We start from the raw sequence: 25,873 nt of genomic DNA, 5'->3' as shown, positions 1-25,873 counted from the left end.
TACACTCCTCATTCTCTCTCACACGCACACACACACACACACACACACACGCGCACAACATGGGAAAGAAAGAGGGATAGAACCCCTCAATATATAATATTTTATATAAAGGAGACAAACAGAAGTCAACAAAAAAAGTATTAAACTAAATATATAGAGAAAAATATTATAATAAAAAAAAAAAAATTTTCTACTGGGGCGGAAAAAAGAATAAAAGGAAATTTCAGGCATATTTAAAAGCTATTTTTAAAAAAAGCTAATCAAAATTAATAAAATAAAATAAAAAGGTAAAGTATGAAAAAAAAACTGAAATGAAGAAAAAAGAAATAAAGAAATAAAAGAGAAAGAAAAGAAAAGCACACAAAAACTGCAGAAAAATGCAATAAAGTAAAAAAAAAGAAAAAAGAAAACGACATGCATTAAAAGAAGAGCAAGGGGAAAAAAAGATAAACAAATAGAGAATAAGAAAAAGAAAATGAGAAGGGGGACATACAGGAGACAGAAGGAGGAGAAGAAAATTAAAGGAAGAAAACAAAAGAAAAAATTAACTCGGAATGAAAAAGAAGAAAAATGTTCAAAATTAAAAAAAAAATAGAAGAAAGATAAAAACTTTACAAAAAAAAAAATTAAAAGGAGAAAAGGAAAAGGAAAAAGATTAACAAAACATAACATAAAAAAGAAAAATACATACAAAAGTACATTTAAAAAAAGGGCAAAAAGAGAGAAACAAAACGTCTGAAATAAATGTAGCACAAAAAAATTAAACAAAATTAATGAGAAAAATTCTGAAAAAGAAATACAAGGATTTTCTCTAATAAAAGGCATTAATTATTATTATTATAAATATTTTCTATAATAAGAAAGTTTAAAGTAACAGAAATTAAAGTAAAAATCACAATTAATTAACAAAAATAAAACAGGAAGGGGAGAAAAAAAAGAACGTTTCATTACGCAGAAAAACAGAGAGACAGAAACACAGATGTTTGTCTTCACCGAACCCTTCAGTACAAACCCTCGGCTACCTGCAGGCGATGCGTTGCCATGGAAACCTGAATGTACTGCTTTAACGAGCGCATCCGTGTAAACCTGCGTCACCCTCGGAGCGGCTGTTATAGAGAACTAATCAACAGCTTCTGACCAATCAGAGCACTGTGGTGTGTGTGTGTGTGTGTGTGTGGTTCAAAGAATGAAGTGTATTACAAAGAAACAAAAAGAACAATCTGGACCGTCCTGTTCGTCACAAGTGTTAAGCCCTGGGCTTAGCGTGTGCGTGCGTGCGTGTGTGTGTGTGTGTGTGTGTGCGTGTGTGTGTGTGTGTGTGTGTGTGCGTGCGTGTGCGTGCGTGTGTGAGAGAGAGTGATGTTATTCATGGTCCAATGTGGTCTAATTCACATGCTCACGAGTATCAGGAAACCCATGTGTGGTATAAAGCATAAGTATGTGCACCCTGGTGAGCGCGCGCTGAACCTTCACAGGTGGAACCGACACTCAGACCTGATGCTGAGAACGACAGGAGAGACAGAGAGGGTGTGTCTGCGTCACCACGCGCGCCTACATCACGAGCGCTAACGCTAGCGCCGTTTCCCTGTAGATGACCGGCTCCGCTGGGGCGCGACCCTGAACATTCCTCTGAGGTCACCGCTGCGTTCTTAAGGAAGAAAAAGGTTAAAGCGCTGCAGGTGAAGAGGAAGAAAAATAATAAAGCAGGTCACGTGACCTCCACCTGACTGAGCACCTGCACTGAGACAAACGCTGCTCGTCCTCCGGGGCTGGGACGGGACAGACGGACGACCGAGCGCCAGGACACGCACCGTAAACCTTTAATCCATTTTAGCTCTACACGACTTACCCACACACACACACAGACACACACACACACACACACTCAAAAGCTCAACATTCTAAACAGACGATGTTAAAACATCCACAGATTTAAAGACAAATCTACCTGTTTTACTCATCTGTCTCTCTCCTTTATATGACTCCTCCAGCACCGATTATCTCTCACACACACACACATTAAAGCGTCTTACCATGGTGAGAGCGTGTGTGAACATGTGTCTAAGAGGATTCGGCATAATTAAACCTGATGTTAGAGTAAATTAAACCTCGTCTCACACACACACACACACACACACACACACACGTTTGTTTTTTTTTTAATGCTGAAAACACGACTATAAAATTTGCACCACAGTGTCGTCGGATTCCTGAATCCCGTCAAGTGTGTATTAAAGCAGGCGTTGCTATGATAACCGCACGCTATCGGGGACGTGTACAGGGGACGTGTACGGTGGGACGTGCCGGACGATCGCACGTTTAACCAGCGTAGAGTTTAAAAGAAGTAAAACACACAACCGTGTGGTTCAGGGATGTTTATCTATTATTTTAAATATATATATATTATAATAAATAATATTAAAAATTTTTGTCAGTTTTTTAAAAATGAACGCAACTATTTTGTTTTCTGTTACCACGGCGATACATATCATGTATCATAGCGGCGTCTCGTACCGCATCACATCGCAGTTACATGGTTGGATAAAAATGATCTGTTTTTACTGTTGAATCGGAGCTGTAAAGCGCTTAGAAATAAAATTTTAAGAATTTTGTTATAGACAAGATATAAGGTTTAAAATAAAATGATAAGACAGATGATTTAGATATTGTGAATATGAGCAGTGGAATGTTTCGCCTTCAGCACATTGTTAAATAGCTTCTCATCCCTCGACTGCAACAGGACGTGTTTTTCAGCATAACTTTGTTCTCTGTGTTTAGTTTTCACGCCACCATCAAAATCAAAATGAAAATATCTGAAAACATGGCAAAATTATCTTCTTAAAAAATATGATATATATATTTATTTTAACAAAAAACAATAAAGAGTTTTAATATTTAATTTTCATACAAAGTGTATTATACGGTAAGCTACTGAATTAAAGCATATAAATTATTATACACCAGTTAGTCCTGCCCGAGTAATTTGATTGGACAAGAGGCGTTATTCCCTGAGTGATGATAATAGACAGTAACAGCACTGTGAGGTGTAACTATATGTATGAGTGGGCGTGTCCCAGCTAACGCTTATCTACAAAGCTAACTAGAGTCTAACACAAGGCTGAATCCCAAATCCCTCTCTAACCCCTGATCAAGGGCACTACTTGGAGTGTGGAACAAGGGGGATTTTACACCCTACATAGTGCACTAGCTTTCTATTTAACAGACATGATATAGCCGTTGTGCTGAATATCAGCACACCTGTGACACTTTCAGTACTCTTCAGTGAGTCAGCGCTTTATAAGGCGTAAAACCCGTATTATGAGATAAACGACTGGACGAGCGCACGTGTCAGCGTGTTATAACTCTCCTACTCAAATCTGAGGAATTTGATCTGTTCGGTTCTCACCACCATTATGACTTTGATTCTAAACACCGGCGCTAATGCGAGCTTGTGCGAGCATTAGCATTGTGTACATCAGCTAACCACACACTAAGCGCTCAGGATTTTGGGTATGACATCATCATCCGCTCGAGTCGCTCGCATCAGCGCGTCAGCTTTAAGCTTCATCGGAACCTCACACTCACGAGGTGACAGGAAAAAGATTGCAATCAAGCGGCTTTGGAGACTTTAATCATAGTGCTTAAAGTAGATTATTTCATGTTTGTTAAATAATTTAAGGTTCCTAGCGTCCTAACCTTTCAGGAACCCGTTAGACCTTTTAACACCTAGAGGAAGGTTTGTGAGTTCATAAGGTTAATGACTTGGAAAGCACTTTGAGTTCTGCTTAGAACCAGAGAACCACCTGAAGAACTATTAGCGGTTATTAAACCCAGTTGTAGAATAATAAGGGCAGTTTAAGGATTCATCAGGCATCAGAATCAAGTGGAGAGCAAACTGATGAATTTTCTCATCAACATCTAGAACTTGCAAGAAGTTAAAAACGTATTTTGGTAGTCGGGTTCCTCTGTGGTTCTTTGACGTCTCTTTTCCACCGAGGCGGTTCCGGAGCTAGTTCTTTGTTTTTTCAGACGGCCGGAGCACCGGCCCTCGAACAAAAAAAATAAAAAGTTCCGTGGTGGCACCAACAATTTGCTGGGCCAGAACAAAGAGCTGCTCACGTCAGGGGCTGGGGGCGGGGTTATCATGACCGACTACAAGACTTTAAAAGAAAAAAAACAAAACACTATATGCAAAAGCAGCTGAAATGCTTCCTTGCTCTTGTCGATGATGTGCTTGTTGCTAGCATTATTTTTGCAGCTAGCATTGCTGGGAAGGTAGAGACGTACACGGGCGTACTGTATATGGTGACGTAATAACGTGATTGTCTAGCCCATGGAAAAACAAAGCCAGTACTCAGGAGGTTCGTTATTGAACTGACACTAGCACCAGACATGAACTAGAGCCTGGTTCACTTTGATGGGAAAAGGGGAATAAGAGTTCTTAAAGGGTTCTTCTGATTAAAAAAGAACTTAAATAATTAGCTTTAAGTTTCTACACCTAATTAATTAATTTTAAAAAAGCAACTTTGAACGTTTTTTCTAAATGATTAAAAGTTAATTAATACTTTTATAACATTGCACATAAATTATTAAACTTATAAAAATAAAATATTTTGACATTTACTAACTTATTTTAATTTATTTTATTATTTGCCAAAAAAACTGCAAAAACAAAAAACTAATATATATTACACAATGTAGTCTCTCCATCAATCCATCTTTTAATCTATCTTTCCATTAATCAATCTATTCATCAATATATATATATATATATATATATATATATATATATATATATAAAACCGTTTAACTTTCTCTCAATATTTACAATAAATACAGTATCTCCAAATACAACAAAAAAAGATTACACAATACTAAAAAAAATTATGAATTTTCTTCAAAAATGTTCTTCATTTCAAATGATTTTTGAATCATTGATGTTCTTCATTTCTTTTCTTTCAAAAATTTTCTTCAAAAAAAAAAAAAAATTTTCTTTCTTACAATTATTTAGTTAAAAATAATCCTAGTATCCAGTTTGTTTGTGTTTAAGTGCCTGTGTGGTGATTAAAGTGTTAATTCGAGTATTGTTCTGTCGAGGAGAGCCGATAGTGTGTTAGCGTAATTTATCACAATATTGATATTATCATCATCTCACCTCTCTGATTACACCTCCCGCTGAGATTTAGAAAGGAATGAGTTACTCCAACTGAGTGTGAGTGTGTGTGTGTGTGTGTGTGTGTGTGTGTGTGTGTGTGTGTGTGTGTGTGTGTGTATGTACACAGTATATATCCTGGAAGTCCTGGAATTAAGCCGTGACTTCAGATATGTGTAATAACTTTCATGTTGCTGTTGTTTTTTTATTAAAGAACTTAAGACTGTATAATAAAAGTTATGGCCTGAAGGTAACAGCAGGTTCTAGCAGCGCAACATCAGGAGAACATAAAGCTCAAATCTTACCATGATGACGCTCTGACTGCCCGAGGAGCCTCCGAACACCAGGACGAAAAGAAGGAAGAAGGAAAAAAAGGCAGAAAATGTGTCGCTCCTCTGTGAGGAACTTCTGTTTGCGTGTGTGTGTGTGGTGTGTGAGAGAGTGAAAATGTACGAGAAAGAGTGAGTCTCTCACAGTGCTCAGAGTGACGTGAGAGTAAGATAACGTTCCCCGCGTAACTCTCAGAAATAAACCATACACCTGACCCTGGAGGAACTTCCTGCGAGTGTGTGTGTGTATGTCCGAAAAAGAGAGAGGCAGAAAAGTTTGTGTGTGTGTGTGTGGTTTTATGAAGTGGGAGAGGCGAAGCTCAAACCCAAAGCAAACAGGAGCAGCGCTGAGACGCAGCTGAGAGAGACGTCAGCGTCACGCCCACCCGAATACCTGAGATAACACCTGACCTGCAGGTTCATTCACCACACACACACACACACACACACACACACACACACACACACACACACACACACCAACCTGCAGACCTGCACTCAGAGTGTGTGTGTGTGTGTGTGTGTGTGGGTGTGTTTTAATTCAAAAGAAAGAAGAAAAATGTTCTAGACAAACAGAACAAAAGCAGTCATGCCAGATTATTATTAATGATAATAACTAATTGTATTAATAATAATTTTCTACACACAGTTTATTTTTATTTGATTATATAAGCATTACATTGTACAGCTCTACATTTTTGTTTATGCATAAATGTAATATTTTGATGAATTTAATGAAACTATTATTTCCTCTAAAGCTTGAATGTGAATCTTTGAGATTTTAATCTATAATAGTTTAGTTTCACTTTATTTAATGTTTAATATCTGAAACATTTTCATTATTATATTTATTCAGACATTACATCTATAATAACTCTACTAAATTTATGTAAATTATTTTATAAAATGTTTATTTATAAATTAATCATTACTTCATTTCATCAATCATTAATCTTTAATTATTATTATTATTATTATTATTATTAAAAATTTGGCTCAATTAAAATACTAAATTTTTTGTGCTTAATTGAATTTATTTTTTATTATGTATTTAATATGGAGAAGAACAATTTTGATCCAACAAATTTGTTCTAAACAGATTTTATATTCTTCTAAGGTTTCGAAGTTTATTCTAACAAATAAAAACTTTTTTTTTTTACTTATTTGTTTGGTTTTTTTTAGTAATTTTTTATAGGTTTTTAACAATCATAATAAACAAATGTTTACATATTAATTCAGCTATTATCAATTAAACTCTTTGACTTATCTTCTATATTATTAAATTATTACAAATGTATAAACAATTTCTTTTTGATTTTTTATTTCTGTTTTTTTGTTAAATTTTTTTGGTTATATTTAACTGTAATAATTTTACTCATTTGTACATTTAGTTGTTTATTTAACACTTTTTGAGGAAATAGACAGAACCAGCAGATCTGGTTCTGGCTCGGTACACTACCGACATCCGATCCCCCCACCCCCCCCCCCCCCCCCCTCACTCACACACACACACACTCACGGTTGGGGTCGAGTGCCGTTAATGCTGGATGCGGTTCAGCTCCTATTGTTAGTTTAACCTAGTTAGTGTAGAAATCTAAAGTCCGAAATAAAAAGAAAAATATCTTGTTTCATGTCACCCCTGTGGTCAGAGCTTTGGGCCTCACACACACACACCTCAGCTCTAACACTAAACCCAGGAGGAGTTGGGTACAGTCGACTCCCGTGAAGAGTTCACAGCCTCAGACGTTCAAAGATTTTCCTTAGAAACTGAACTAATAACCTCTAAGTCTGCAAAAATTCATGAAATTTTCTTTTCTCATGGCAATATATAATTTTTTTATACGTTTATGATATACTATTAAGAACAATTTAATTTACTAATTTTATGACACAAACTCGTCTAAATTCCCATATAAAATATCCTACTGTATAGATGTTCTCTTACTGTAGAGAGTAAAAACAGAGCGACCGTAGAGGAAATCACGTCCTGTGACGGTGAATTATTACCGTATTCACCCTACAATACTGAGACCACAGAAAACACACTCACATGAGTTACAGTACACACAGAGGCATCATGGGTATTTGACATTCTCACACTGCGGGACACTCAGCAGTACAGTACAGTAAACAGGTTCACCTTTACACTTTTTTGTTGTGTTTTTTAAGTGTGATGTATTAACCTGAGTTTTTTCCCCACATTTTTTTTCGTGGTGCTCTAGGACCGTAACCCCTCCTATTTTGGGAGTCGACTGTATGTCCTTGCACTTGGGTGGGGCGGGATGTGTACGAGGCAGCGAGTGGACTCTTAGGGCTAAAAAAAGAAAAATGGACGAGCGTCAGGATCTGGGTGACTTGAACAAAAGCCAAGTGGAGTCGTCTAGCAGGTGCTATATGAAATGTTCACACAGAGCAGGAGGAGGTTCGCTTCAGTTCGACAGCTTGTAGAGAGGAGCTACGTCCAAGTCTGTAGGATTTGACTTGGGCAATTTTTAAGGGACGAGGAACCTGAGGAACCCGAGTAATGGATGAAGCGACACAGCTTTAGGTCAACATGTTCTTCCCCAGTGAAGAACATGTTGACTCTCTCCGGGAAACCTCTGAAGATGAGGACGGGTTTGTTGATGAAATCCTCCAGAACTCCATCACACCACCTCCTGCCCCATAACACCAGAGTCCATGAATGCTACAAAAGTTTTCACCCCCTTCTTCTCCTCCACACACAGAGCACTTAAAAGGCAGAAAACCTGTTGTGTGTTCATTTTCAACCTCGGCTACAGGATTTCCAACGAATTCAGGATGAAGAGAAAACACAGACTGTGTTAAATATTAAATATAAGACAATATAAAGTAAAAACTGTGTTTGTTTGCACGAGTCAGCAGGTTATACCAAAAAAACTAAAAAAAAAAAAAAAAAGCACACATCTGGATTTCTTATGAAGCGACAGTCGTGACAGTCAGCGTGAGATAATTACCAGAACGAAGTTTACACAGTCTGTGTTTTTTTCCTCATCATTCTGACTTCGTTGGAAATTCAGGAGCCAGGTTAAAGGTGGCTCTGTAAATACGCATGCACGCTCGGGAACCGTATCCGGGTCGGGTGGAAAAGGTGGTCTCGAGAGCGACACACCATCGGTGTCTTCATGTCTGACCCGCGTGAATGGCACGCTCGGCCTTTTGACGTCTTTGTTCTCTTCTTCATTGGCGGCTAGGTGCACACTGCAACCTGCTGTATCAGAGAATATTAATAATGAGAACTCTGGCCAGCGAGGACGTCTTTAGGGGGCACAATCGATTTGTCCTGGGGACGGAAAAATCATCCGTGCCTAATCTAAAAGCTCCCCAAGGCTACAAAAGTGTTCTACTTGGCAACCCAGTGGTCCTTCATATGATTAAGCATTCTACTCGTCTACTTCTACTGATAAGCATTAGTAGCTTTGTTATTGTTAAATGGTTCCACCTGTCAAGCAAATTTCCAGTTTTTAAAGGATTATATGGGTTTTCGCTTCATTAAAGGGTTCTAATTGCACTGAATTATTCACGATTGATCAATAATAATAATCCTCTAAACATCCATTTGTCCGAGTGTTTGTAAGTTTCTAATAGGGTTTCTCCTGGTTCTGGTGACCCACTGGTTCTTCAAGAGATCATTGGATAATCTCAGGAGACAGTCCTGGAAGCCAAGTTTTCTGAACAAAATCTTGAGAACAATCTTGAGAGTCCGAACGCAGCGAACACAGCTTTTTCTTTTTCTTTATCGTTAACGTCGGACAGTAGTGGCACTGGAACGAGGAACCGAACACACACACACACACACACACCTAACACACCTAGGAATGTATGTACACAGTCATAAAAAAAAAAAACGTGAATAAACGCCCCCCCCCGCACCCCCCCCTCCCTTCAGAAGCAGGGCCGATGCCGATGGGTCGATGCCTCGGGACAAGGACAAAGGAAGTGCGTCACAGGATTGTCTCTACATTGTGTGTGTGTGTGATTATAGATTCTCTTGTAGAACCACATGCCTCACCAGCTTCATGTCCTCAGGCTGAGAAACCTTTAGGCCATTAGAGTGATAATAGGAGAGGATGTGTAACACTGTTACATTAACACATCTGACTGCCGCAATGCATTCTGGGACAGAGCTGAAGACGGCGGTGGATTCCACAAGGGGGGAAGCCATGAACAGAACTCGCGTAACCCACAAAAACCGACAGATAGCCAAGGCATGCGAGTCTCCAGCAGCTGGTGAGATTATACACACACACAGACACACACAAATGCTCAAACAAATCATCTGGAAGTGTATCTGTGTTTCTGAAACCATGAATTCCCTCAACAAGGAGGTCACAGTGCCCTTGTTTTGATTTCGTCCAATCAGATGCTCTCTAGATCTTATATGCTCCGCCCCCATTTCGCACTATAATTCCATACACACACGGCATCCTGTTGTGTAGGAAATTGTCGAGGCTTAGGGTGACGATGTGCGGCGGTAGCTCAGATGAGTAACGGGTGGGAGTTCGTGGTGATCGCCCTGAAGGTCACGAGGTCACTGTAACGTGCACAGACGCGGCAATCAAAATTTAACAGACTCGCTCCGTTAAACTTTTTAATTACGTACCTGACTGCTGAGTTCTGTGGTACAGAATTCCACAACTCTGTGACTTAAACACACACACACACACACACACACCCCAGGCAAACAGCAGATGACAAAAAAAAGGGTTTTTCTTTGTTCAGGCCTGGGGTGTGGTGGGGTGTTTACTGTACCTGTGTGTATTATTAATAGCGAAGCAGCACACGGTGTTTATTGTCTCCTGCTGAACGCTGGAACAAACACCAGCTCTCGGTATGACAATCATCTCACTCCGTAATCCACTCTATTCATGTCATCAACACAGAGCGTTATTAATAATTACGCAGACAATTAACTCGATTAACGTCCTAATCGTTAATAAAATGTTAATGAAACTGTAATAAAACATGACTAACTCCAATCGCAGAACCGGTTTGGGTTCTTCTGGTAAAACACTCAGGAATAAGAAGCTTCACTTGAACAGGAATCTCATTAAATCAGACTGATTCACCAAACATGAGCACTAATAACACTGCCTTCCTACTGTATCAGCCATGGCCGTGTAGGTCAGAGCACGAGCTCTACGTGTGCTGCACACACACACACACACACACCCACACACACACACACACACACACACACACACACCGTAGGACAGGGACAGATGGCTCTGATTCCAGATGTTGCATTCCTACATCTCGAGACTTTCCCCTCGGAGTCCAGGTCACGTCTCAAGCCCTTCCTGTCGGAGTGCGGGTCATGTCCTGAGGCAGTAACCTCGCAGTCCAGGACACGCCTCGAGCCATTAAACTCGGAGTCCGGGTCACGCCTCGAGCCTTTCCCCTCTCCGAGTCTCGAGCCTTTCCCCTCTCCGAGTCTCGAGCCTTTCCCCTCTCCGAGTCTCGAGCCTTTCCCCTCGGAGTCCGGGTCACGTCTCGAGCCTTTCCCCTCGGAGTCCGGGTCACGTCTCGAGCCTTTCCCCTCCCCGAGTCTCGAGCCTTTCCCCTCCCCGAGTCTCGAGCCTTTCCCCTCCCCGAGTCTCGAGCCTTTCCCCTCCCCGAGTCTCGAGCCTTTCCCCTCCCCGAGTCTCGAGCCTTTCCCCTCCCCGAGTCTCGAGCCTTTCCCCTCCCCGAGTCTCGAGCCTTTCCCCTCCCCGAGTCTCGAGCCTTTCCCCTCCCCGAGTCTCGAGCCTTTCCCCTCCCCGAGTCTCGAGCCTTTCCCCTCCCCGAGTCTCGAGCCTTTCCCCTCCCCGAGTCTCGAGCCTTTCCCCTCTCCGAGTCTCGAGCCTTTCCCCTCTCCGAGTCTCGAGCCTTTCCCCTCGGAGTCCGGGTCACGCCTCGAGCCTTTCCCCTCGGAGTCCGGGTCACGCCTCGAGCCTTTCCCCTCGGAGTCCGGGTCACGTCTCGAGCCTTTCCCCTCGGAGTCCGGGTCACGTCTCGAGCCTTTCCCCTCGGAGTCCGGGTCACGTCTCGAGCCTTTCCCCTCGGAGTCCGGGTCACGTCTCGAGCCTTTCCCCTCGGAGTCCGGGTCACGTCTCGAGCCTTTCCCCTCGGAGTCCGGGTCACGTCTCGAGCCTTTCCCCTCGGAGTCCGGGTCACGTCTCGAGCCTTTCCCCTCGGAGTCCGGGTCACGTCTCGAGCCTTTCCCCTCGGAGTCCGGGTCACGTCTCGAGCCTTTCCCCTCGGAGTCCGGGTCACGTCTCGAGCCTTTCCCCTCGGAGTCCGGGTCACGTCTCGAGCCTTTCCCCTCGGAGTCCGGGTCACGTCTCGAGCCTTTCCCCTCGGAGTCCGGGTCACGTCTCGAGCCTTTCCCCTCGGAGTCCGGGTCACGTCTCGAGCCTTTCCCCTCGGAGTCCGGGTCACGTCTCGAGCCTTTCCCCTCGGAGTCCGGGTCACGTCTCGAGCCTTTCCCCTCGGAGTCCGGGTCACGTCTCGAGCCTTTCCCCTCGGAGTCCGGGTCACGTCTCGAGCCTTTCCCCTCGGAGTCCGGGTCACGTCTCGAGCCTTTCCCCTCGGAGTCCGGGTCACGTCTCGAGCCTTTCCCCTCGGAGTCCGGGTCACGTCTCGAGCCTTTCCCCTCGGAGTCCGGGTCACGTCTCGAGCCTTTCCCCTCGGAGTCCGGGTCACGTCTCGAGCCTTTCCCCTCGGAGTCCGGGTCACGTCTCGAGCCTTTCTCCTCAGAGTCCGGGTCACGTCTCGAGCCCTTCTCCAAGTTCACGTTCAACACGTTTTTAGAGGTGTTTGAGGTAATAAAACATAGCCGTTTCTTTATAACACTACAGGTTTTGCTCTAAACGATTCCCACACTGGCACTCCATGTGGTAGGAGTGAATTATTTGCCGTTTAGAAATAATAATTATGGTGGATGACAGAGACACGTGCTGCTCAATAAAATGTAGCTTTTTGATTCATTTAATTTTAATTAAATGTTAATTCTGTGTTAAATGTTAAACTCTTGTATCTAAAGTTAACTTGTATTGTTTAAATTCTGCACTTGGTTTTTAAGTAAAAAAAAAAAAACTACTGTTATAAGAAGCAGGTTACATTTAATTACAGTAAGTCTTATCTTTCTATCTATTTGTAGATAAGTAGCTCTGGCTCTATAAAGCCGCCTTTGATAATTATGGTGTGAAAGGATAATATTTGCAAGCAAGGGCAGAATGTGTTTCAGTGGCACTCATTTTCTTAAATAAATAAAAATAAAGCACTAGTACACATGCAAAAATGTTTCTCTATACACACACACACACACACACAGTTAACAAGTTATGATCAGTCCAAGTCACGTAGAAATGCAGCATGGTTTATTTCTAACACTCGCTCCAGAATGAGTTTTCCACGGTCCAGTAACGGTGACGTCATCTGGAGCAGATCGGATCGAATCCGCATCATTCAGCACCGACGCCGTGACACCGTCTCCAGATCGAACGGGAGAAGAACGTGTTGGTATAAACAGCGCCTCACCACCATCGCTTGCTTTAACGCTTTCACGTTCTACAGACGTAGTATGTTTTTTCCGGGTGACGCCAACACCCGGCCCACGCACTTCCCACAACGTTTCTCAATTCGTCTGCAACAAATCTGCTGAGGAACGCGTCCACTGGAGAACGCTCGGGTTTCACAGAGAGGCGGACCGGAACTACGGGTCACGAACCGCCGATCGAACCTCTGACGTGAGAAACACTAGCATGTGGGTCCGCGTCAGCGCGTCTCAGGTTAGAGATAAATCTGTGCTGAAGCGGTTGATTTTTGTTACACCACAGGATTAATCGCTGGCGCATCAGGCCCTCACGTCTACATTTAACATCCGCTCATATCAGAGCAGTTATAAACAGTCATGTGATTAATACAAACACACACACACACACACACACACACACACACACACTATGACAAAGAGACGGAGAGAGAAAGCTAAAGGGAGTTTATAGAGTAAACACAGGAGTGTAACTAATACTACACACTGAGTGGTGTGTGTGTGTGTAAACACACACTGTAACACACTGATAACTTTAAACACCACGACAGTGTAAAAAAACATCAAAGCCCGTCCCAAGAAACACGCTTCAGCTTCATCATCATCATCACGGTAAGGACATGACAAGGAGACAAAGAAAATATTCCTTTTTGTAGGTGCAGCATGTGTGTGTGTTTGTGTCTCTCTCTCTCCCTCATGTGTGTGTATGTGTGTGTGTGTGTGTGTGTGTGTGTGTCTTAGACTCCATGTACCTGTGTGTCTCAATGTAACTCTGTTATACTCTCTTGGTCTCTGTGTGTGTGTGTGTGTGTGTGTGTGTGTGTGTGTGTGTGTGTGTGTCTGCGTGAGTGTCTCTCTCAGAGCTGTTTGTTATTGAGACCTGATTATTGTGATTTTATTTCTTGGTTAACTCAATTCAGTTTTTGATTCAGAATTGATTCACATTTATAAACATTTAAAACTGACATTTTTTATGAAAACACACACACACACTCTTCTCCTTGTCGCTCTGTATAACTCAAACACCCAGAGCCCTACCGACACGCCCTATGTTCCCTAAGGACCTCGTGTGGTTTGTAATAACTCTGGAGGTCGTCTGTGACCCTAATCCCGTGTGACTCGCCCACATCTGTGTCCTGCCATATATATTCCAGTGAACACTGAGGTCCTGAAATAACGTCAGTCCCATGTGACTCGGCACGTCTGTGACTCTCTCTATGTCTGTGACTCTCTCTGTGTCTGTGACTCGGCATGTCTGTGACTCTCTCTGTGTCTGTGCCTCGGCACGTCTGTGACTCTCTCTATGTCTGTGACTCAGCACGTCTGTGACTCTCTCTGTGTCTGTGACTCGGCACGTCTGTGACTCTCTCTGTGTCTGTGACTCGGCACGTCTGTGACTCGGCACATCTGTGATTGTGTCGCATGTCAAAGCTTTTGTTTCCTGAGCGCCTTTTCAATCAACTTCTGCAAAATAAAATAGAAGCTGTGGTATTTAGTGTGCCAGGTCACGTCGCTATGAACCAGACAACAATACAGAAAGAGAAAAATCGCAGATAGGCCTTTTTTTGTATAAAATGTGATGGGTATTGTAATATATTATATATAATAATATATTGGTGATATGTAATATAAATATAAATTAAATAAATAATACATAATATGTAATAATCTTTTACTTGAGTAAAATTGCAGTTTTTGCTTTTCCCAGAGACCTGAGACTCGTACGTGTGTGTTGGGGGGTTGGGGGATTTCTAAATCACACAAGGTCAGCAGGTAATCCTAATCCTGTGCAAATAAAGCTTTAAACCTCAGCAAATAAACAGAATGAAATATTCTGTATTAGTATCTCTCTCTCTCTGCGATTCCTCACATCAAAACATGCAATTGTTTGTTTTATCTAAAAGAAGAAAAAGAAGAATGGAGAAATACCTGAACATTCTCAAACAGCGAAGTTAAGCTTTTATTTGTCACATGTACGTTACAGCAGAGTGAAATTCCATCTTCGCATATCCCAGCGAAACTAAGGGCCTCGCTCAAGGGCCCAATACTGGCAACCTGGTGGAGCTGGGGATTGAACCGCTGATCTTCCGATCAGTAACTCAGTCCCTTAGCCCTCTGAGCCACCACTGCCCCTAACAAGTCCTATTATTGAAATCCCTGATTAACACTGCAGACTTGAACTCTATCGCCCGAATCACGCTCCGAGACGACTCGTTCTTCATGAACGACCCGTCACTAACGCTCAGTAGGTCCCTCACGCTGTCAGTGTGAGCTTCACCTCGTCTGATCGCTGGTCTCTCGGACCCTCGAGACGTTTTAATAATGAAATCATCTGGGTCAGATCTTCTGTCTGTCCGCACAGACGCTTTTGTTTGTTTGTTTGTTTAGGTCTTGGTGAGAATGGCACCAGTACATGCAGCGTACACAGGGCCATGTCTCTTGCCACGCTGACTTGTGAAGCTCGCCGCTCGCTGTGACTCGAAAGTCTCAAAACTTTTTGCCCCCACCTCATAACAATCCTGATGTCAAATTGTCACAAAATTACAATCATATCGACGGTTATCAGATTAAAAGTTATTGAATTTATATTATCGTTGTTTTATGCCCACACTAACACGTCTACACCGTGTGTGTGTGTGTGTGTGTGTGAGAGAGAGAGAGATAAGGTGTGTAAAATCAATGCTAATCAGCTAGCTAAGACTGAACGCTATAGCCTTTTCAAGCTTAATTAGTTAACCTCGTAACAAAAGCATAAAATCAAACTTAACACTGATTATAAACATTATCTTTACTCCATGAAAGGCAACAGTCTTGTATTTATTATTAAATTAGAATAAACACACCGTTGTCATTAGCGTTAGCCTCGCGCGACATCATTTCTAAAAGATTCGTGGTCGCATGCCAAAACGCCCGCGCTCCCCTGCCTAGGCGCCCTAACGCTCAGGTTGTACCGCTAGTGCGCGCGCCATGTTTAGTGCACTCCCTGTCCTACTAAGCGCGGATTGAGACGAGGCCGGATGGTTTGCCCCATTTTAACAAGTTCGGAAGCTTTCACTCAATCAGTGATCTGTTTATTTCAACTTTTTAAAGTTTTTTAATATTATTAGTGGTAGTATAATTGACTACGATATTATACGACACTATACAATATTTGTGTGTATAATATATATAGTGTCCTGCTTCAGAAAACACACACACACACTCTTTATAATAATAAACCGTAATGAGGTAAACAGCGTCTGGGACTCTCACACACTCCTCTCGAAACATCTCTCACACACACACACACACACACCCCGCAAGTTTGCGGTCAGGCTCCAGCGGAGACACACACGTAATAAACACTCTCCCCGTTCCACTCACCAGCAGCCCCTTTTTCTTCAGCATCTTCCGCATAAAACCCACTGCTGCTGTTCGGGCGCCGGGTGATGGCGTCACAGCTGCGCGCCTATCGGTGTGGTGTAGCAGAGCAGCGCGGTGGAGTGTCGAGTTTCTTACCCCCTACTTCCGGTCGCGATCTGATTGGATGAATTTGTGGAAGCGCTGTTGCTCCAACCAATCAGATCAAAACAAATTACTAAAATTATTACAATTATTATCATTGTTTAAATAAATAATTCAGGTGCATTTAGACGTCAAAATCTGTATAAATATTTTATAATATTCACAAATAATACAATACACAAACGTTTTGTCAATTTTTACTCACAGCAAAATAAAAAAATATCCAGAGATTCAACATGATGACAATATTACTAAAATGTTTAAAATGTTATACTAAATATTTAATATTATGAAACATAAAAATGTTTAATATCTTAAAGGCTTTCAAAAATAATAGATCAGAAGCATTAAGGACCAAGAAGGTTTTAGCGGTGGCACTGCGGCCTCACACCTCCAGGGTCGAGGGTTCGAAAATGGTATAGAAGATGAAAAGTATGATTGTTACATTTTATTACTTTTTGATTTTTATTATTAAATTACAATTAAAACTAAGATGTAAATAAAGAAACATTTAAATATAAAATTAAGATATATATTTTTTATTTAAATAATTATCCTAAAGGGTATGGACTTTATGAATAATAGATTAGAAGCATTATAATAATTTGTTTTATATAATTATATTTTGTAAAAAAAACATTTCACCATTAAAACAAAAATTAAAATGTAATTCAAAATGTACATGTAAATTAAAAAAATAATAATAAAATATTTTCCTAAAATATTACTTTAAAAGCATTATAATTATTTTTAAATAAATAAAAGTTGTTTACTTTTTTATTATTTCACTACAATAATTTACAAGATATTTTGCTTTTTTCTTAGTAGAGTGTCCACCTAAACACATGTGCCTTTGTTCCAGGTGGGGGTTTCATAACTCATCAAAATTATATATATATATATATATATATATATATATATATATATATATATATATAGATCATAACTAATAATAAAACAGTAAACATTTATTACATTACTATTACATGCTGACACACTGCATAAACACCACCGTGTTTCTCATCAGTGCTCAGGACACACACTCTTTATATAGAGTTTAGATAGATATATAATAGGTAGAAGTATATACTGTAGATACTCAAAATATACAGTGTGATTATTGTTGTGGAGGGTTTACAAAACTTTTATAAAAAAAATAAATATCAAATATAAAATGAAAAATCATTTTATTTTTTTTATTTTTATACTCTTCACAAAAATTATTATTGGTTTATTTATTTTATTTTTATTCCTCATTAACCTGTTGATATTTTAGGTGACATCACCTCTTTGTGATTTAAATTTAGGAAAACAGGTAAAATTACAAACAAAATAACAATAATAAATATTACATAAATATATATATATATATATATATATATATATATATATATATATATATATATAATTTTTTTTAAATAAATAAATTAAATATATACTTTATCATTTTATTTATATATTCTTATTTTTATATAACAATTTATATATAATATTAAATATTTTTATGAATTAAATATTTATTACTATTATTATTATTGTATTATTAATATTATATTAGAAGATGGCAGTAATAAATATGACAGAGAGAGATTAATAAACAGATATAAATCTGAGTGAACAGAAGTGCTTTAACTCCAGAGCCCTGATATAGAGGAGCGGCTCAGTGCTGCCACCTGCTGGACAGATGTGGGAACAGCGCCTTCAGGACGTTACCAATAACAACAGACTTCAAACACACGTCACACACACACACACACACACACACACACACACGTTTCCTTTGAAGAGGAATAATCCTCAGTGATCATCATGACCTCTCCGCTCTCCATCCTGAGGAAGAACAGGCGCGCTCCTCTACCGCAGAGTCACAGGTGAGATCTCAGTGCATAAATATTCACACCCCTCTCACTGACACATCAGAGCCACAGACTCACGCGTGTGTGTGTGTGTGTGTGTGTGTGTGTGTTGTTAGTGAGAGAGAGAGGAGGACTGAGACAGAGAGGAGCCCTGCAGGTGAGTCACACACACACACACACACACACACACTCACGCCTCTCACCCGGGCTCAGCTCACCTTGGATCATGTGACCTCTCCTCCTACAGACCTCTTCTCCAGGAGACAGCCGGGGTCGGAGGTCACGGACAGCCTCATCAACCCTCTCATGTCAAAGGTCACGGTCAGAAGGAGACCTAAAGAGGGTAGGGAGAGGATCTGACTTTACACCTGTGTGTGGGAGAAGGAGTTTGAAGAATCACACCTCTGTGTGTGTGTGTGTGTGTGTGTGTGTGTCAGTGTCTCCACCCACAGACTTCGAGCTGATGTCCAGCATGATGCAGAAACTCGCTCAGTTAGAGAGGAAGGTGACGTCACAAGCGCTGGAGATCAACAAGAAGGTCTCACACACACACACACACACACACACACACACACACACAGTGTAGCTCTCCACAACTCCACAACATGACCTTGTGACCCTGATCTCTCAACACGACTAAATTCTAAAGAGCGTGTGTGCTCTACAGTTACAGAAAAAAAGAAATACTTTTATTAAATAAATAGAAAAAATGGCTTTTTTATTTATTTCATTGAAACATTAAAAGAAAATATTATTTGAATGATTGTACACACTGTTTATCACAAGTTACTAAATTAGTAAAAATATATTTATCTGATTTGTATTTATTTTTATAATCAAAAAAATTCTTTTATTTTAAACTAAGTTTTCTAGTGAGTTTAAAATGATAACACTAGACAAACGTTCGTGTAGAGAGGGGTGTAAAGGGAAGATTTCATTTCTATCGTGTCTCATGATTTTGGTTAAATAAGTTGTGAATATTCATCAGAAACAGGATGTGATTAGGATTAGAGCTGCAGCGCGCGGTGTAACGTGCAGAGCGCTCCGTATGAACACGCTACATGTGACGTCCTCTTAAATAATCCTGAAACGTGTGACGTGACGAGGCGTGACGTGACAAGGCGTACACGGTTTTACACACCGCAGGAGGGCTCACTCTGGACCGACACACTCGCGTGTTTGTGGGGTCAATAAACCTCAGAGTTTCTTTGTGTTTCTGAAACAGACGAGAAGAACCGAAGTTCTGGAGGAGAAGCTTCAGCTCCTGCAAGGTGACCACAGAACATCACACACACACACACACACACACACACACACACACACACACACACACACACACACGTGTTTACTCACAGGTTAAAGTGTTAAAGTTACTGTTGTACTCAGTGTGTGTGTGTGTGTGTGTGTGTGTGTGTGTGTAGAGAAAGCTCAGAGAGAGCAGCAGCAGGATGAAGAGGACCTGAGGAGGAAGTGCAGCAGGCTGCAGAAGCAGGTGTGGGAGATGGAGGTGAGGAGGACAAGAAACATCAGAGAGACACCGTCTGTCTGTCTGTCTGTCTGTCTGTCTGGGGTTCTGTTTGTCTGGCTGACTCACTGTGTGTTTGTCTTTCTGTCTGTAGAAGTTTCTGAATGATTATGGGATGATCTGGGTGGGAGACGGAGACGGAGACGGAGAGGTCGATGAAGTTGAAACTGAAGAATCCTCCCGACAGCGAGGTATCAGAATTCATCATCTTTATTTTCCTTCATCTTCAGCACACAGGAGACTTTACGCCTCTCAGGTCTCTCAGGTATAAAAGCCTGAAGCTGTGGGGTTTCAGGATCTCTGTACCCGAAGAGAGAGAGAGAGAGAGAGTTTAGAGCTGCTACAACCGAACGAGAACAGGAACCTGAGTCACAGAACATTAAAGGGTATAAAATTATGTAATAAGGTATAACATTCATTAAAAATTAAGGAATAAATGAATAAATGATCAGACCAGGACAGAAAATCTATTCTAAAAGTAATAAATCATTAAAGGATTTGCAGACGTGATTCATACTGATACGATATCAATCAAACTTACAGTCGTCACTGATACGGTGTTACAGTATTAGTAATAAATAAAATGTGTAAGTGAATGTAAGGTGAGTGTAAACGCACTATTACTTAGTGACTCACTTTTGTTCAACTCGTGTTTTTACCTCAAGTGACAATTCTGCTCTTACACACAGTCATACACAGTATAGTATGAAATGCTTAGGGGCGGAGCCTATTAATAACAAGGAGTGGTCAGTAGGGGTGGAGCCTATTAATAACAAGGAGTGGTCAGTAGGGGCGGAGCCTATTAATAACAAGGAGTGGTCAGTAGGGGCGGAGCCTATTAATAACAAGGAGTGGTCAGTAGGGGTGGAGCCTATTAATAACAAGGCGTGGTCAGTAGGGGCGGGGCCTATTAATAACAAGGAGTGGTCACTCGGGGCGGAGCCTATTAATAACAAGGAGTGGTCACTAGGGGCGGGGCCTATTAATAACAAGGAGTGGTCACTAGGGGCGGGGCCTATTAATAACAAGGAGTGGTCACTCGGGGCGGGGCATATAAATAACAAGGAGTGGTCACTAGGGGCGGGGCCTATTAATAACAAGGAGTGGTCACTAGGGGCGGGGCCTATTAATTAAAAAGACTGGGATCGGGGTGTATAAATAACAAGGGGAGAAGACTTTAGGGGCGGTTCCCATTAATATTAAGGTGCATTAGTTTTAGGGGCGGAGCCTATTAATAAAAGGCTGAGCGTGACTCTTTCCTCTGTCCTCAGGAGCTCCCTGGGTCAGGAGTTTCCCGGTGAACTTTGACCTGCTGCTGCAGAGGATTCGGGACCTGAACGTGGTGGCGGGGGAGGGAGGAGCTCACATCACCTTCGTTCCTGGAGGAGCCAAACTGACACGCGAGCCGGCTGTGGACCTGCAGCTCTACAGGAACGGCCTGGTGCTGTCTCACGGCCCATTCAGACCCTACACACAGCCCCGAACACAGGTCTCTCTCTCACACACACACACACACACATTTTTCTGACCTCAGACGTGTTTATCTCCTGGTTTCTCCTCCTCCTCCTATCAGAGGTTCCTACAGGACCTGATGGACGGATTTTTCCCCTTGGAGCTGCAGGACACGTTTCCCCAGGGTGTTCTCTTTCAGGTCTGTGTGTGTGTGTGTGTGTGTGTGTGTGTGTGTGTGTGTGGGAGAGACTCTGGGCCAGGTTACCACGGATGTAAGGTAAGGTGTTTGTTACAGTGTGTTTGTGTGTAACAGGTGATTGACAGGCGGGATGAGGAGTTCAGGGCGGAGTTTCCAGGGAAAGGTCACACAACGGGTGGACAAGAACAGGAAGTGATGCGTTACAGACAGGAAGCGAGTGAAACACAGCGGAGTGTGAGCCCCGGCCGCGCAGCAGGTCTAAAACACTACGATCCTCACACACACACACACACACACACACACACACACGCACATTCTGTATTAGCAGGAATTTAGGGTGTGTGTGTGTGTGTGTGTATGAAACAAAACAAACAAAAAAACAAAGTCTGAGTTCTGTGTGGTGTTCTGGTTCAGGGCTCTGGTTTTATAGATTGTTTGTTTTCCTCGTGTGTCAGCACATGTGAGACTGAATATGCAAATTGGCTCCAGGTAACTGCAGATTCTCAAGAAAAAGTGGGCGGGAGTGTTTTAGGGTTATTCCCAATGTACATACAGTATAAAGAATACATTTACATACAGTATAGAGAATACATTTTTGTCCCTTTCCTCTATCTGTATAAATAAAAGAGAGATTTTGTCTGTACATTGGGTCAGAACTCGCTCCGCCAGTGATGTCTTTACATTCTATACATTGAAGGACCAGAAACCAGTCTCAGAAACATTCCTGTCTGTATATGTATTTCTGTCTGTCCGGTCAGATTGTGTCACACCATCACACAGAACTGTCTGTCTAGACGTTACTGAATCTCCTGCAGTCCTTAGATCTCTGCCTGAAGTTTAATCTGCACCATCAGTGAATCTAAATGTGGAGTAAAAGTGATGTTATGAACAGTTATGTGTGGGTTTTAATAATCTACTGTAAAATAATCTACTAATGCGCTACTGTCTCAATGTAAACAAACACCTGCACCAATAGATATTAATTAGAAAAGATAAAGTGAATATTTTGACTGGGATTAGTTCATATTTTCACTTTGGCTGAAATAACAGCGCTGAAGTGGTATAAGTGAATTTTAACACGCTGGAGTGGTTTTAAGACAAAACTTCATCTTTATCCTTTGATCTACTTTTTCCATTTCTCATCTGTGATTCACTCTCCGATTACCGAACAGGGAGTGTATTTGTCTGAGCACCAAAGAAGGACAACTTAGTGTAAACAAGGCGTAAGATACTCAACCTTACAGAATGGGATTTCTTTGTATTAATAAGTTAGACAGAGAGTTCTGCTGTACAGAGAGACACACAGACATGGACAGGGGCTTCAACCTCAAATAATATTATTATTATTATTATTATTATCACTGATTACATTAAAGACCAGCAGATTATTATTAGATTTAACCTTTTAACTGTTTCTACAAACTCTTCAACAGGGACGCGTACTAACGCTAGTCAGGAAGATTTGTTGTTCAGTTTATTATTTTAAAATATTTTACACGAGTGTAATGGAAGATTTACACAAGAATAAGTTTTTACTTATTTAAAATGTAGTATTTATTATATTTAATATATAATTTATTTTATTTATGTACTATATATTTATAAATAAATATATATTTTTTATTAGTTAAACTCCTCTAAATGTATAATTGTTTTTATTATTTTTTTAAATAAATATATATTTATATTGTTGCAGGTATTATGTGTTCTCTCCGTGCGTCCGGGGTTTAAGCTTAGGATTTTCTGCAGGTTTATTATTTTAGCAGATCATCTTTTTTTGATCAGTGTGTGTGTGTGTGTGTGTGTGTTTAGAGAGAAAGTTGTCGACGCAGCAGTTCCTGAATAAACTCCCGGAGTGTGTGGTGAAAGCAGGGAACTTGATTGAGATTCGCTCGGCACTCAGACACCATCTGCAGGTCTCTCTCTCTCACACACACACACACACACACACACACACACACACAGAGGGATGAAGATGTATTTTACTTAAAAAACAACAACATTGATCTAATCTAGACCGAGTGAGGAGCCAGGTGCATGCTGGGATTAATTCCACATCTCATGTGTATGAAACTGATTTGGGGGCGGAGCCATAGGGGAGCTCAGTCTGTGATGTCACTAAATACCAGAACCAATCACAGCGCATTATGCAAACTATTACAGGAGGAGGCTGAGCAGTCGGAACACGGAGCAGGGTTTATAATCTGTGTGTGTGTGTGTGTGTGTGTGTGTAGGATGCCGACCGTGTTGAGAGGTGTGTGATAGAAACTCCTGCGTCACAGACACTGAGGGAACGGTAGTGTCTCCGTCCTCTCACAGACATCACACTCTGTTACCTTAAACTGTATTGTAGAGCTGCTAATCAGTTTGTGTGTGTTTGTGTGTGTGTGTGTGTGTGTGTGTGTGTAGACCAGAGTGTGAGAAGGCGTCTGAGATCTCCAGACTGCGGGTGAGATCTGAAGACGGAGATAAGACGTTTCTTCTGATAATGTTCTTCTCCGAGACAATCGGACATTTACGCCGATACCTGGACTCTCACCGGTAAACTGTGTGTGTGTGTGTGTGTGTGTGTGAAGTTTAGTTTTTTTTTTTTTTTTAAATCAGTGTGTAACTGTGTTCTTTATTCGTCTCCTCACCACAGGGGCTCAGGACCTCCTTATGACATCATCAGTGCCTTACCACATCGGCGTTGCCATAGCGACGACAAACAAACCCTCCTGCAGTGCGGCCTGACGCCCAGCGCCGCCCTGTTGCTGTGGCCCCGCCCACTAGTGACATCATAGAACCGCAAACATTTACAAAGACGAATCAAAAGACTGTTGGTTTCATTTTTAAATACTGTACGACTGTCTGGAGGTTTTATTATATAAAATTATTTAAAATTTCAGAAACTTAGTGTTTATTAGAAATTAATGTTTGACTTTCACACTAAAACACATCATTAAAGCTCATCATCTAAAGCATATATATAAAAATTCAGCCAAGCGAGTACTGCGTATACGAGGGAGAGTCAAAAATTATCCACACTTGTGCTATATTAAGCCTTCTGTCTTCCCAGTCACTGCTGTGCAGGTGTGTGTGTGTGTGTGAACATGTTACATAAGTTCATGCAACAGTGGATGCCGTGCTTGTAATTCGCACGAAGGAAGAGCAGCGTGCAGCGATTCAGGTTTTTTTTTTTGTGGTCTGGGAGTGAAAGTTTCTTGAAGAGAATCATTATTCCAGCGGAGTGTGTGAGTTTCAAAGTTCACCATCAGCTGGACAATTTATCAACACTTACTTTTTTCCTGGGATTTTCAAGGGCCAAAAGTATTGGAACACTGAGGAAACCGGTTCAACAGTTGACGGTGCTCGTTACATTGAGACGCTTATTGAAAACATTTAAGCGAGGGAATATGAAAGATTGTCGTGATGGACAACGTGTATTGAAAAGCAAAGAGACTACGTCAAAAAATAATGCCTGTCTTTTCTAAAAGTTAATCCAAATGAACTCCACAGTCATCGCGGATAATTTTTGACTCACCCTCATACAGGTTTACTTTTATAAAATTATTATTTTTTATATTGCACCCCCCCCCCTCCCTCCCTCAAGCTGCATCATTATACGTTTGTTTTTGTGGTGTAAAGTGAGTTTCTCAGTTGGATACACTGTTTTAATATGATGAAGAATCCTGAGCTCTGATTGGTCAGAAGGTGTTAAGTCTTTTCAACAGCAGCTCTGACAGTGGCACAGATTAAGATTAATGATATGTTCGAGTTTCCATAGCAACATGAAAGTGAGATGTTTGGTGGAAGGAGTCCCCAGTGTGAGTGCGTTCTAAAAGACAGATAAAAAATATTTCCCTCACATTAAACCCAGGAACTAAAACTGATTAAAAGTCTGATGTTTTTTATTTTAATAAAGATAATCTATTATAATTATATACCTGTGAGCAGACGGTCAGGGTGACACGTTGACCTCCGTGAGATCTCCCTGATCTTACCTCATATCTCTTAAAAAGCTTAGCTTTGCCCCATGATGTCACGCTCTCTAAACAACACCTCCTAAAGTGACCAATCAGACGCATCGCTGCACCTCGACAGCAGGGCATTGCGACCCGACCCCGGGTCACGCGTTTATTTAGCCGCCGGTGTTTCTCCGTTTCTGTAAATAATCACCAACACATGGGACCTTTAACATCAGAAAGCTTTATTTCTAAAAAGTCTCACACACACACACACTTACACACACACACACACTTACACAGGTTCATTCAGATGTTAGTGTCAGGCTGAGGCTTACTGGCCAGGTGAGATACTGATCC

At 41.2% G+C, this 25,873-nt stretch overlaps 2 protein-coding genes across 3 annotated transcripts in view; one reads left to right on the top strand and one right to left on the bottom strand.

Moving 5' to 3' along the window:
- atp2c1 (ATPase secretory pathway Ca2+ transporting 1) overlaps nt 1-16,472 on the bottom strand; it is a 32,531-nt gene extending 16,059 nt beyond the window's left edge. Inside the window, exon 1 of one of the 2 annotated variants that reach the window (XM_053490693.1) lies at nt 16,397-16,472. In XM_053490693.1, coding sequence (XP_053346668.1) covers nt 16,397-16,429 — 33 coding nt within the window. In that variant the 5' untranslated portion in view covers nt 16,430-16,472. Of the gene's footprint in view, nt 1-5,457; nt 5,576-16,396 lie in introns of those variants that run through there. The other variant, XM_053490694.1, reaches the window with a different exon arrangement.
- A 1,844-nt stretch (nt 16,473-18,316) lies between these two features.
- ubxn11 (UBX domain protein 11) lies at nt 18,317-24,632 on the top strand. Its single transcript, XM_053490706.1, has 14 exons — nt 18,317-18,408; nt 18,510-18,550; nt 18,641-18,736; nt 18,831-18,931; nt 19,619-19,664; nt 19,815-19,900; nt 20,013-20,109; nt 21,190-21,407; nt 21,492-21,569; nt 21,684-21,825; nt 23,382-23,485; nt 23,804-23,865; nt 23,979-24,110; nt 24,211-24,632. Exons 1-14 carry the CDS (start codon nt 18,347-18,349, stop codon nt 24,350-24,352), a joined length of 1,407 nt encoding a protein of 468 aa, XP_053346681.1. The 5' UTR covers nt 18,317-18,346; the 3' UTR covers nt 24,353-24,632.
- The last annotated feature ends 1,241 nt before the right edge of the window (nt 24,633-25,873 follow it).

This window comes from Clarias gariepinus, unplaced genomic scaffold (assembly GCF_024256425.1).
Source record: "Clarias gariepinus isolate MV-2021 ecotype Netherlands unplaced genomic scaffold, CGAR_prim_01v2 scaffold_30, whole genome shotgun sequence".
Lineage (NCBI taxonomy): Eukaryota > Metazoa > Chordata > Actinopteri > Siluriformes > Clariidae > Clarias > Clarias gariepinus.
The sequence above is the reverse complement of the archived record's forward strand: the minus strand, read 5'-3'. Positions and strand labels throughout refer to the sequence as shown.